General features: G+C 37.5%; 1 protein-coding gene across 10 annotated transcripts in view; it reads left to right on the top strand.

The window, feature by feature from the left end:
* KIF27 (kinesin family member 27) overlaps positions 1-9,919 on the top strand; it is an 81,981-nt gene extending 72,062 nt beyond the window's left edge. For 8 of the 10 annotated variants that reach the window (XM_043452919.1, XM_043452927.1, XM_043452918.1 and 5 more), the window contains 2 exons: positions 1,419-1,583; positions 7,304-9,919. In XM_043452919.1, coding sequence (XP_043308854.1) covers positions 1,419-1,583; positions 7,304-7,788 — 650 coding nt within the window. In that variant the 3' untranslated portion in view covers positions 7,789-9,919. The remainder of the gene's footprint in view (positions 1-1,418; positions 1,584-7,303) is intronic. The other 2 variants (XM_043452924.1, XM_043452920.1) reach the window with 1 other exon arrangement.
* The last annotated feature ends 4,709 nt before the right edge of the window (positions 9,920-14,628 follow it).

The raw sequence follows: 14,628 nt of genomic DNA, 5'->3' as shown, positions 1-14,628 counted from the left end.
TACTTGGGCCACCTGATGCAGAGCTGACTCACTGGAAAGGACCCTGACACTGGGAAAGATTGAAGGCAAAAAAAGAAGGGGGTGACAGAGGATGAGACGGTTTGAGGATGAGATGGTTTGATGGCATCACTGATTTAAAGGGTATGATTCTAGGAGATAGCAAAGGGCAGGAAGCCTGCATGCTACAGTTCATACTGTCACAAAGAGTCGGACACAACTGAGCGACTGAGCACAGGACCGTTTTATGGATTTACCAGTAGGAGAGAGTAGGTCTGAAAGTGTGTATTTCTGGAGATCAATAAACTGAATTTTACTGGTTGTAGAACATAACTTAAAGGGGACAGTTGTAAACATTCCTAAATATTAATTAGAAGTTTTAAGTTATATTGTGGCATGAACTAGAGGTTTACTTATGGCTTTTTCCCCTCTTCTCTTTTTCTGGTGGTTTTTCCTTTGTAATTTAATCTTTCAGCCTCTTCTGACAGGTTTCTGGTTTTTCTGGTTGTATATTTCTTTTTTTTTTTTTTTTTTTTTTTCAATTTTCTTGGCCATGCCAGAAGGCATGTGGGATCTCAGTTCCCTGACCAGGAATGGAACCCACGCCCCTTGCATTGAAAGCACAGTCTTAACTACTGGAAAGATCTTAGCTGTATGTTTCTTTCTTTCTTTTTTTTTTAAGTCTTTTTTTTTCTTAAAGCATTGCATTTATTTGTAAAATTAATCTATTTATTTATTTTTGGTTGCACTGGGTTTTTGTTGCTGCAGAGGCTTTCTCTCTAGTTGCGGAGATTAGGGGCTACTCTTCATGGCGATGTGGTGGGCTTCTCATCACGATGGCCTGTGTTGTGGAGCACAGGCTCCAGGCGCGGGGGCTTCAGTAGTTGCAGCTGACAGGCTCGAGAGCACGTGCTCAGAGGTTGTGGCGCATGGTGTTAGTTGCTCCTCGGCATGTGGCATCTTTCTGGACCAAAGATCGAACCCATGTTCCCTGCATTGGCAGGTGGATTCCTATCTACTGTGCTGCCAGGGAAGTTCCGGTCATCCATTTCTTGGGCGTATAAACCTTAGGCTTATGACTTTTATATATCCACAGTTCCTGATACAAACTTTAAGACACTGATGCAGCTGGACAGAGTTCCAAATGTAGACCTTACTTCTGATGTTCTGAGGATAAATTTAGTTAGTAACTACTCAAAAAGTGCTTATGAATCATGAAGGGTTAGGATAGAGAAGGGCTCATCCTACTTTGAAAACATTTTACAGGCAGAAGAATCCAAATTGTAACTGAAAACAAATCCATTCAAGGAACAGATACATGTAACATACTTCTCATCCTTTAAATAGAGTCTGGGAGCTCTGTTAGGATTTTCAGTCATTTATTGTTAAACTGATTTTAAATGTAAGTTTCTGTTTTATAGAGCGAGATGGGGAAGGCATTGTGGAAACTTTAAAAAATTATGAAGATAAAATCCAGCAGCTGGAAAGAGATCTTTATTTCTATAAGAAAACCAGCAGAGATCTGAAGAAGAAACTCAAGGAACTGGTAGGGGAAGCAATTCGGCGGCAACTAGCACCATCAGAAAGTAAGAGATTTAGCATTACCTGTTGTGCCAACACCATAGCACGGTTTGCCATGGAGCCTCTCCCAACTGATTGGATTATTTAGAATTCTGTCTCTGTAACAAAAATAGTTGTCTAGTCTATGTGTAAGACAGAACCACTGTATAAAAGAATAAAAGAACAAATGTATATGTGTGTAGGAAATGATCATTTATTGGATTGTCTACCATGTACCAGGGGTTCCTATATTTTCTAACTCACTAAAATTCTTAAAATAACCTTAAACATAGGATAGCTGTTGTTTTCCTATTTTATAGGAAATGAAGCCTTATGATTATCGTAAGAAACTACAATAAATAGAGAATAATAAAATTAAAGGTAAAATAATATCATATGTATTTCTAAGATCAGTCAGGTTTTTCCATATTGTGACCTCTGGAAATTCAAAAATATAATAAAACCATTGTTGAGACTAGGATGATTTCTTGCATAATTATATGTAGATATGTAGAAATACCACCTTCCTCAATGAAATGATAAAACATGACAAAGAACTTTGCAAAAGCAAAAACTGCCATGAAGGTGATATATCTATGATTAAAACATATTGTCTTTAAGCCCACCAGTAGAGAGCAACCAATATCTCTAAAATAATATATTCTCTTTTTATAAAAGAATTAGCCTTCCTTTAGAGAAAGTATTCTTCTAATAAGTTAAGAATGGTTTTGAAAATTGACTTTACAGTCTGTTTTAGGAACACAGCTATTTTGTACCTGTAAAGAAAACTACTGGGTTGGTCAAAAAATCCATTCAGATTTTTCTGTACCAGCTTATGAAAAAACCAGAATGACCTTTTTGCCCAACCCAGTACTTAAAGATGATTACAAGAGGTAAAGAGTACACCTGAAACTAATAATGTTATATATCAACTATATTTCAACTTAAAAAGATAATTATAAACTGAAACCATAAAAAATAGAGTCCAGTAGAGAATGATACCTATGTACAATGAAAAGATGTGTGCTGAATATATAATGTAAGCAGAATTAACATGGTTTTAAATCTTAAAACTCAGTAATATTTTATTTTTCTGTTGCTGTTGTTTTGTTTCTTTAATTTATTTTAATTGAAGACTAATTACTTTACATTATTGTAGTGGTTTTTGCCATACATTGACATGAATCAGCCATGGGTGTATATGTGTTCCCCATCCTGAACCCGCCTCCCACCTCCCTCCCATCCCATCCATTAGGGTCATTCCAGTGCACCAGCCCTGAGCACCCTGTGTCATGCATCGAACCTGGACTGGAGATCTGTTTCACATATGATAATATATATGGTTCAGTGCTATTCTCTTATATCATCCCACCCTCGCCTTCTCCCACAGAGTCCAAAAGTCTGTTCTTTACATCTGTGTCTCTTTTGCTGTCTTGCATATAGGGTCATCATCACCATCTTTCTAAATTCCATATATATGCATTAATATACTGTATTGGTGTTTTCTTTCTGACTTACTTCGCTCTGTATAATAGGCTCCAGATTCATCCACCTCATTAGAACTGATTCAAATATATTCTTTTTAATGGCTGAGTAATATTCCAAGGTGTATATGTACCACAGCTTTCTTATCCATTCGTCTGTTGATGGACATCTAGGTTGCTTCCATGTCCTGGCTATTATAAACAGTGCTGCGATGAACATTAGGGTACACGTGACTCTTTCAGTTCTGCTTTCCTCGGTGTGTATGCCCAGCAGTGGGATTGCTGGGTCATATGGCAGTTCTGTTTCCAGTTTTTTTAAGGAATCTCCACACTGTTCTCCATAGTGACTGCACTAGTTTGCATTCCCACCAAAAGTGTAAGAGGATGCCCTTTTCTCCACACCCTCTCCAGCATTTATTGTTTGTAGACTTTTTGATAGCAGCCATTCTGACCAGTGTGAGATGGTACCTCATTGTGGTTAAAACTCAGTAATATTTTAGAAAAGTAGTTCTAATGCTACCTTATATTTATTATATGTATCATTTATAGGCATTTTCCCAAGCAGTTCTATTTAGTCCTAAACTTCAGTAAGCTGGTATATATGCTAACCCCATTTTTAGATGTGGGATTTAAAGCTTAGCGTGGCCCAGTGACTCCAAAACAGACCAGTAAATAGAACATGGTCTAAGGTCCCTGGTCTTCTAACTCCTGGTTCTGTATTCTAATAAAAAGTCATTTTAGGATAGAGCTGTGATACAAACATAGCAATTCTGCCAAAGGGACCAACCTTTCTGATTTTAGTGTAGTAATACAGAATTATTTACTCATATAACTAAAACATGTACTTGAAATTCTGCCTGTGACATGTAGCTGAATCTTTTACTTGAAATGCTATCTGCAAAAAATTATAATGTAAACAGGTATTAAGTAGGAAACAAAGCAATTAGCGTAAAGCCATTTTTGCTTTAAAAATACACTTTCAAATTTGAGATATCTGAAATTAGCTGTTTACTGTTTAAATGGCCCATTTTTAAACTCCTGAGTTCACTAGACATCTCTTAAAATGATAGTGTGATATATGGTGGTAAACAGGCTTAAAAAACCTAGATTCTCATCATGCTCTTTAATGAAACAAACACAAAAAACTAAAAAAAAAAAAGTTAAATAATCTTGGAGATGTGTAAAGTAAGGATAACTCCTATCTTACCAACTTACCTGGGAAGTCTAGTCTTTTTTTTTGACCACACCTTGTAACTTGCAGGATCCTAGTTCCCTGACCAGGATCAAACCCAGGCCCCTGGCATTGGAAACTCAAAGTCCTAACCACTGGACTACCAAGGAATTCCTGGAGGTAGACGTCTTAATGATGTTGAAGATGTTATCTCAGCTAATTTGCTATTTCCCCTAGAACCATCTTAAATATCTTTATTTTTTAGCTATAAAAAGTAACATATAGTCATTATAGAACACTTTGAAAATATAGGAAAAAATCAGAAAAATTCACCCATAATCCTACCCACAACTATTAATATTTCAGCATAATTCTTTTCAGTGATCTCCTTATGCTTTGAAAAAAATTCATTTGGATTTATATTGGTGAAATAGCTTGTACTATATCCTATTTCAAAATGCTGCTCTAATATAATGGAACCCTTTTTCACGTTCCAACATGGCAGAGGCTGTTCACCTTGGAGACCTGCTGCAGATATGGGTACAGCCTGGTGCGAGATTTTAAAAATGAGACCATTTGTTATAAAATATAGCTGTTTAAATATATCAAATTTTGAGTTCCCTAAGCTATAGAGATTTTTATATATATAACTCTCTCTATATATATATATAAACTATATGAATGAAGTATTGCATGCTTAATCACCAGTATCCTAGTTAACACACAACTGTTTTGGTATTCAGTTGATTGGGTTTCAGTAGTCATCTTCATTGTCTGCCTGCCAGACTTTATACGCTTTGAATATTTTTAGTATTTCCAAGTAGCAAAGAATTACTCTTTTGACTAAAATATCTTGGTCACTTCTTGATCATGCTTCTGGCCTAGTGCATCTGTTTTCTAACATTTTGTGAGGATAAAATCAGTTAATATGCCAATGCGATCTATGTACTTGTTTAACTATTTAAAACTATCCTTATATCAATTAATTTATTTAAATATCACCCATTAATTAAATCTTGTAGGCTTAGCTGTGAGTGATGGAGGACCTAAAGCTGAATGGAACTCAGGTCCTTGTCAGGGAGCTGATAGTCTCATGGTGGGTTCAGTTGTAAACCAGAGCAGAGCCAGTAAATGATCAACCAGAGGTTAAAGTCTAAGGGGCCAAGTCTTCCTCAGTGGGCCTGAGGTGGGCTTTGTGGAAGAGATGGCCACCCTGATGCAATTGATATTGACAGAGTATCCTCATATCAATTTAAATCACTTATAAGACTCTATGTGTTAGGATATTAGAGTCAGAAGATCTGGTTGGGATCCTGATTTGTTTTACTGCCTGTGTAATTATGGATGAGTTAAATCTTTGTTTAGTCTGTTCCATTAGTGGTGAAATTCTGGAACAGGGAAACTGTATTGTGAGGAATCTAAGTGGGCTTGGGAGTGAAACTTTCCAATGAGCCCATCTCTGCCCTTTCTCTTATGATCTTTAAAAACTAAGATGCCTGGCTTCTTCCCCCAGACACTATGACCTGGGCATCAGGATTTTTTTTTTCACTGAAATATAGTTGATTTACATATTGTGTTAGTTTCAGGGGTACAGTAAAGTGATCCAGATACACACACACACGCTTCCCTGATAGCTCAGTTGGTAAAGAATCCATCTGCAATGCAGGAGACCCCAGTTCAATACCTGGGTCAGGACCATCTGCTGAAGGGATAGGCTACCCACTCCAGTATTCTGGCCTGGAGAACTCCATGGACTGTATAGTCCATGGGGTCACAAAGAGTCGGACACAACTGAGTGACTTTCACTTATCACTTATATACACATATACTCTTTTTCAGATTCCTTCCCATTATAGGTTATTAGGCATCAGGACTTTTAAAAGTTTCCAGGTGACACTAATGTGCAGCAAATTTTGGAAGCCACTGTGATTAACTTTGTACCTGCTAATTCCATTTGAGGATCTATGTCATTTGCCAGTTGAGGTTTTTTGTTTTTGAGAATTTTAAAAACTAGAAAATCAATCCTTTTTTTTTTTTATTGAGGTAGAGTTGATGTATGATGTTATGTAAATTTCAGGTATACAACGGAGTTATTCACAATTTTTAAAGGTTATATAGAAAATCAATTATATTTTAAACCAGGTTCACAAACTAAAATGGCTGCAGGAGCCAGGAAGCCAGAGTGAGCAGTGGGGCTGCAACAGCCGTCCACACTGGCAGTCTGTTGCTCTGGCTGCTGTTCCAGGCAGAAATTATCAGTTTCTCTCCTTTTTCTACAAAATCTGGAAATCTGTATTTTTATGTGAAACTTTCCACTTTTTAAGTTTTGCATCACATATTATTTTATAGGCTGAGTAAAACAAATCTGTGGGCCAGATTTGGCTTTGGAGCTGCCAGTGTGCACCTTCTGTTTTTAAACTCGATGCACACAGGACCAGAAGTGTACTAATTGCATCATCAACATATGTTAAAGTTTGCATTTTTCTTTGCATTAGGTCTAGTACCTATATGGACTTTAAGTTTTGTCTTTGATATTAGATGATTCTATTATTTGACAGCCTCAAGCTTTGATATCTTCACTCACTCCTATCACTCATTCCAGCAAGATGGTCCCCTCTGAGGGGTGTGCTGTCATTTCCATTTTGATGGTGGGAGCTGAGGTATGTACCCCAGAGTACGCTCAGATGGAAGAACCCTGCTGTCTTGTTTGGAGTCCCAACCAAGACTAGATTTTCACATATATATGCCAAGTCAGAAGATTCCCTGGAAATATGACCAGGATTTGGGATGTAATTCACCAGTGGCAAGCCCAGCAGAGGCAGGTGTGGAAGGGCTCCACAGAGGCTGAAAGCACTCCTATGTTTCTATGGGTGCCAAAATCTCTAGAAAACTCTTTCAATTTTGTTCCATTAATAAAGAATTCTGAGTTATTCGCATGCAAATGCCTCTAAGTGAAATAATTTATTTTTACACTTAAGTCACTTAACAACACAAGCTGGAAGACATAATTTATATTGCATGATACTATGATTAAAATACCTGTTTCTAAGGAAACCTCTAATTATTTTTCTGCTTTTTTGATTACTTTTAGATCATGATGCTGGAGATGGAGTTCAGAACCCAGAAAAAGCTGGCATGGTTTCAGAGGAATTAAAATGGGCATCCAGAACTGAAAGTATGAAATTAAGTGGAAGGGAAAGACAATTAGACAGTTCCACAAGCAGTTTAAGAACACAACCAAATCCTCAGAAGCTCTGGGAAGATGGCCCAGAATTACCTCCAATGTATAACTCTGTAGCACCCACTAGTGGGCATTTGTTAAGCAATGAGGACAAAACCGAAATAGATGAAAATCAGTTTACAAAATCTAACAGTCGACCATCATCCCAAATTCAGCCAGTCAGAAATGTGGGACAGCTGCATGGTGTCACACCTGTAAAGTTGTGTCGCAAAGAGTTACGCCAGATTTCTGCCTTGGAACTATCATTACGACGTTCCAGTCTTGGAGTTGGGGTTGGATCTATGACTGCTGATTCACTTGAAGTACCTAGGAAAGCGAGTGACTTAAAAATTTAGGCATTTGATAAGAAAAACTTTAATTTAGCAGATGTGTAAGATTCCTTTTTCTAACCTGTTAAAAATTAAAGTTTAAGTTCACTAGCTCTTCCCTCAGGATAAAGAAGAAGGGGAGGAAGCAGTCCTTTTGTATACTGTGAATGTGTGTTTTCTTCCAAGATTTTTTTGCTCTAAATATTATATAATATAAACTTCAGTTTGGAATTAAGAACTAAATACTGATTTGCCCAACAAATACAGTTTGTACATTTTCATATTTTTCAATCACAGAAAATATCCCATTTTACTATTTTGTTACTTGTTCTTTTTGTTACTTTTCCAACCTTTCACTCGTAAAATAAAGTTTTTTCTTAAACTAATTAATGTTTGAGTGGAACAGCAGCAAAACCACCCTGATTTATGGAAGTCTACTCCGTTAGAGTAACCCACTTTCTAACTGACTCCAATTGTTCTTATCTGATGCTGCTAATTTTTTCTTTTCTTTCCTCTCTTGCTGTGGACCCTGACCATCTTACCTGGCATGCAAACTGTTGCCCTGTGCTCAAGGACTTCTAATTTCTAGCCTCTAGGGAGTAGGATTCCTTGGTCTCACTGGTAAAAACCAGTTCCTGTAGGAGAAGAAAATCAAACCAAAACGAACTTCTCAATTGGTAAATAGTTTTTATATCTCTAAAGTATGGTATTAAAAATAATTTAAATTATGGATTAAATAGACTTCTGTGGACTTAGCTGGGAATGGAACCATAATATATAATGTCAGCCAATTAGAAACTGCTTCATCCAGCAAATTTACCAACGAAGTTAGAAATTTTATTTGTAACGGACTATTTGAAGCCAGACTGGTTTTAAGCCAGTTTTTTTTTTTTTTTGTCTTTGGTTTGTGTGATATATACTTAATACATACCACATATAATGTGTGATATGTGTGTATTGTTGTTTTGCTAAATCATGTCCAACTCTTTTGTGACCCCGTGGACTGTAGCCTACCAGGTTCCTTTGTCCATCAGATTACCAGGCAAGAATACCGGAGGGGTTGCCATTTCCTTCTCCAGGGGATCTTCCCGACACAGGGACTGAACCCACATCTCCTGCATTGGCAGGCAGAATCTTTACCACTGAGCCATAGGGAAGCCTGATATGTGTATAAAATGGCACAAGGCCAGTATCTTAAAAAAGCATATCAATCATATATTTAATAATAAGTACAGGTTTATTAATGAAGGTCCTAATTTTAAATTCCTTATAAGATTAAGTAATATTTAGAAATAATTCATATAAAAATGTATTTGACTTTGGAATGCTGCTGCCTGCCCAAGAAATTGACACATACTTGTTTTACCTGTGGAAATATAAATGCATTTTCTAAAAACCAGCTCTCTAACAAAGCAATAAAATTTATATTAAACCAACAATGAGTAGATTTAATAATGCAAATGTAAACTGACTTCTAAATAACAAATACACAGTTTTTCCCCTTTTTGGTTAAACATATATCCTTTATATGCTATGATGGATTTCATATACATACTCAAACACACACATGTTAAGAATGTCCTGAATAATATATTCTAGGAATGAAACTTTTGTTTTTCTTTTTAGTCAGTGTACTCACAAAGGAAAAAAAGAAAAATTTTAAGGCACCTCCCCAAAAGCAAGTACAATTTTTCTTACATATACCACTAATAAATTTTATTCTTATTTCACATGCTGTCCTTAAGTCTGAATATTTTGTCATTGTGTTTGCCTTTTTGCATGTGTATGAAATATGTGGGGGTTTTTTTGTTCATTATATTTTTTCCACCTATAACAGCATTTGGAAAGAAACATATTTGCCTCCATAAACTACTACTTCCTTGCCTAACTCCAGAGTGTTGTAGATAACAGAGTTGGAGAACTCCGTGAACATGGGAACCGTGAGCAGCACGAACATCAGTGAAGGTGCTTTTGTGCTTTAATGTTTGTTTTCTTTTGCTAATGTTTTTTCCCCCCCTCAGTTCTTCATATCTTCATGAAGTCAGGGTCCAAGAAGTCAGCAAAAAAATACATATATGATCTTCTGTAATGTGGACTTGATTGCCATTGGCTTGTTTGTAACAGCCCAGGTCAATAAAGTGATAAACGCTAATTTAAGGATGGGCATCTTATATTTTAAAACAAAGGGTCTTTATACAGAGTCTTAGAATGAATTGCTAAGGAGTCAAGTCCTTAATGGGATTTTGGTTCTGTAGGCACAAATTCTTACACATTAAATGATATGACATATGTTATTAAAGTATGACATGTTTTGCTCTTTCATTTATTTCCTTAGGCACATACTTAAGATTTTTATAAAACACTGGTGTATTAATAATGAAAGTTCATTGTCTACTCATGTACATAATTCCTCTCTCAACTTCACTGGAATCTTTTAAAGTACTCATGTGTATTTTACATTTAAAGATTGCCAGTCTCACTTGACTAGTATTGATAAAACATTTATATTTTCAAAAATTGACAGTGAAGCTGAGTGAGATCCTTCTCTGATAAATACCTCAAATGCATTGCATATGCAGTATTTTGAGCTCATCTGGGCAATAGTGTTAAAAGAGTGGGTATGGGAGCATCGGTCTAATAGGAGAAGTATTTTATCGCTGTCCTTGTTTCCCTGATGCTGATAATAAAAAAGTAGACTGACTTCATAAGTTTTATTGGTTTTAAATTCTCTGCAAATAATGCACCCCTTAGTGCTTGCATTGGAAATTGGAAGTGGTCAAACAGGAGATGGCAAGAGTGAACATCAACATTCTAGAAATCAGTGAACTAAAATGGACTGGAATGGGTGAATTTAACTCAGAGGACCATTATATCTACTACTATGGGCAGGAATCCCTTAGAAGAAATGGAGTAGCCATCACAGTCAACAAAAGAGTCTGAAATGCAGTACTTGGATGCAATCTCAAAAACGACAGAATGATCTCTGTTCGTTTCCAAGGCAAACCATTCAATATCATGGTAATCCAAGCCTATGCCCCAACCAGTAACACTGAAAGAAGCTGAAGTTGAATGGTTCAGTGAAGACCTACAAGACCTTTTGGAACTAACACCCAAAAAAGATGTCCTTTTCATTATAGTGGACTGGAATGCAAAAGTAGGAAGTCAAGAAACATCTGGAGTAATAGACAAATTTGGCCTCGGAGTATGGAATGAAGCAGGGAAAAGGCTAATAGAGTTTTGCCAAAAGAACATACTGGTCATAGCAAACACCCTCTTCCAACAAAACAAGAGAAGACTCTACACATGGACATCACCAGATGGTCAACACCGAAATCAGAGTGATTATATTCTTTGCAGCCAAAGATGGAGAAGCTCTACACAGCAAAAACAAGACCAGGAGCTGACTGTGGCTCAGATCATGAACTCCTTATTGCCAAATTCAGACTTAAATTGAAGAAAGTAGGGAAAACCACTAGACCATTCATGTATGACCTAAATCATATCCCTTATGACTATACAGTGGAAGTGAGAAATAGATTTAAAGGACTAGATCTGATAGAGTGCCTGATGAACTAAGGACGGAGGTTCGTGACATTGTACAGGAGGCAGGGATCAAGACCATCCCCATGGAAAAGAAATGCAAAAAGGCAAAATGGTTGTCTGAGGGGGCCTTACAAATAGCTGTGAAAAGAAGACAAGCAAAAAGCAAAGGAGAAAGGGAAAGATATTCCCATTTGAATGCAGAGTTCCAAAGAATAGCAAAGAGAGATAAGAAAGCCTTCCTCAGTGATCAGTGCAAAGAAATAGAAGAAAACAACAGAATGGGAAAGACTAGAGATCTCTTCAAGAAAATTAGAGATCCAAGGGAACATTTCATGCAAAGATGAGTTTGATAAAGGACAGAAATGGTATGGACCTAACAGACACAAGATATTGAGAAGAGGTGGCAAGAATACACAGAAGAACTGTACAAAAAAGATCTTCACGACCCGGATAATCACAATGGTGTGATCGCTTACCTAGAGCCAGACATCTGGAATGTGAAGTCAAGTGGGCCTTAGGAAGCATCACTATGAACAAAGCTAATGGAGGTGATGGAATTCCAGTTGAGCTATTTCAAATCCTGAAAGATGATGCTGTGAAAGTGCTGCACTCAATATGCCAGCAAATTTGGAAAACTCAGCAGTGGCCACAGGACTGGAAAAGGTCAGTTTTCATTCCAATCCCAAAGAAAGGCAATCCCAAAGAATGCTCAAACTACCGCACAATTGCACTCATCTCACACACTAGTAAAGTAATGCTCAAAATTCTCCAAGCCAGGCTTCAGCAATACGAGAACCGGGAACTTCCAGATGTTCAAGCTGGTTTTAGAAAAGGCAGAGGAGCCAGAGATCAAATTGCCAACATCCACTGGGTCATGGAAAGAGCAAGAGAGTTCCAGAAAAACATCTATTTCTGCTTTATTGACTATGCCAAAGCTTTTGACTATGTGGATCACAATAAACTGTGGAAAATTCTGAAAGAGATGGGAATACCAGACCACCTGACCTACCTCTTGAGAAACCTATATGCCGATCAGGAAGCGACAGTTAGAACTGGGCATGGAACAACAGACTGGTTCCAAATAGGAAAAGGAGTACGTCAAGGCTGTATATTGTCACCCTGCTTATTTAACTTATATGCAGAGTACATCATGAGAAACGCTGGGCTGGAAGAAGCACAAGCTGGAATCATGATTGCCGGGAGAAATATCAATAACCTCAGATATGCAGATGACAACACCCTTATGGCAGAAAGTGAAGAGGAACCTAAAAGCCTCTTGATGAAAGTGAAAGAGGAGAGTGAAAAAGTTGGCTTAAAGCTTAACATTCAGAAAACTAAGATCATGGCATCTGGTCCCATCACCATGGGAAATAGATGGGGAAACGGTGGAAACCATGTCAGACTTTATTCTTTGGGGCTCCAAAATCACTGCAGATGGTGAATGTAGCCATGAAATTAAAAGATGCTTACTCCTTGGAAGGAAAGTTATGATCAACCTAGATAGCATATTTAAAAGCAGAGACATTACTTTGCCAACAAAGATCCGTCTAGTCAAGGCTATGGTTTTTCCAGTGGTCATGTACGGATGTGAGAGTTGGACTGTGAACAAAGCTGAGCACCGAAGAATTGATGCTTTTGAACTGTGGTGTTGGAGAAGACTCTTGAGAGTCCCTTGGACTGCAAGGAGATCCAACCAGTCCATCCTAAAGGAGATCAGTCCTGGGTGTTCATTGGAAGGACTGATGCTGAAGCTGAAACTCCAATACTTTGGCCACCTGATGGGAAGAACTGACTCATTGAAAAAGACCCTGATGCTGGGAGGGATTGGGGGCAGGAGGAGAAGGGGATGACAGAGGATGAGATGGCTGGATGGCATCACCTCCTCAATGGACATGAGTTTGAGTAAACTCTGGGTGTTGGTGATGGACAGGGAGGCCTGGCGTGCTGCTATTCATGGGGTCACAAAGAGTTGGACACGACTGAGCGACTGAACTGAAATGAACTAGTGCTTGCAACAGGGGTGACTACTTCTATTCGTTGCTTTGGAATACAGAGCATACGTGACACCACATATTGGAGTAGTGTTTGATTTTTATAATGCTATTTTCATTTTGACCCCAACAGTACCCCAGTGTGGCAGTAATTAGAACAATAGAAATTATAAAAAGAAAGCTTGGCAAAACTTGATGTTTAGTATTGGCTTTTGATATTTTACATAGTTCTTATTTGTCCCTTTTTAATATTTCTTTTCCTAGGAATTTCCACAGTGCATCAACAGAATAGCCAGTATTTGAAATGCTAGCAGTGTAATTTAATTGAACCCAAATATATTGACTTAGATTTAGGTATTAGTTTCTGTTGGTAAATTATTACACAACACACTACTACTGAGTTACCTCTGCACTACATGAAGAGAAAAATACAACAATCTCACACTTTGTTATAATGAACAAGATCCTTATATGCCTAAGGTACACAACCATTCACAACAGAAGACTAGAAAACTAAAAATACTTGTGATTAAAGCAAAACAAAAGCAATGTATCAATGAAGTGAAATAATATTTGCACACTGTATGATTGTGTTTTCAAGCTTATTACAGTATATGTTGTTTAGTCACTAAGTCATGTCCCACTCTTGTGATCCTATGGACTATAGCCCTCCAGGCTCCTCTGTCCATGGGATTTCCCAGGCAAAAATACTGGGGTGGATTGCCATTTCTTTCTCTACCAGATCTTCCCAACCCAGGGATAGAACTTGCATCTCCTGCACTGCAGGCAGATTCTTTTACCACTGAGCCACCAGGGAAAGCAAGATATGATTTTTCAAGTCCAAAGTGGTAAATATTGTTCAAAATTATTTGATATGAGAGATATCTTAAAAGAAACTTCTTGGGAATTCCCTGGCAGTCCAGTGGTTACGACTCCATGCTCTCACTGCCAAGGACCTTGATTTGATCCCTAGTCAAGGAACTAAGATCTCACAAGCCTTTCAGCATAGCCAAAAAAGAACCACTTTTTGAACCTTGCCCCAAGTAACAAGAATAAAATATAGGTAAATTATAGCTTACTTACCCCTCACTCCCCACAGAGTTCCAGGATTCAAAAAGCTCTGATAAAAACAGGAGAAAAAAGAGCTTTACTTTAAAGCATTCCATAGGCCAGCAAGGAATTTCAAAAATATTTTGAGAGAATATATTTTACCTTTCTTGCAACAACACAAACTTCTAACTTCAACCATGGGCTATCTCTAAAACCTGAAGAATACTCAAGTTGGTACTGAATTTGCCATTTGGAAATACACATCTCGGTTTTTACACCAATT

Source organism: Cervus canadensis, chromosome 30, assembly GCF_019320065.1.
Source record: "Cervus canadensis isolate Bull #8, Minnesota chromosome 30, ASM1932006v1, whole genome shotgun sequence".
Lineage (NCBI taxonomy): Eukaryota > Metazoa > Chordata > Mammalia > Artiodactyla > Cervidae > Cervus > Cervus canadensis.
This window is presented reverse-complemented; position numbering and strand designations above follow the sequence as displayed.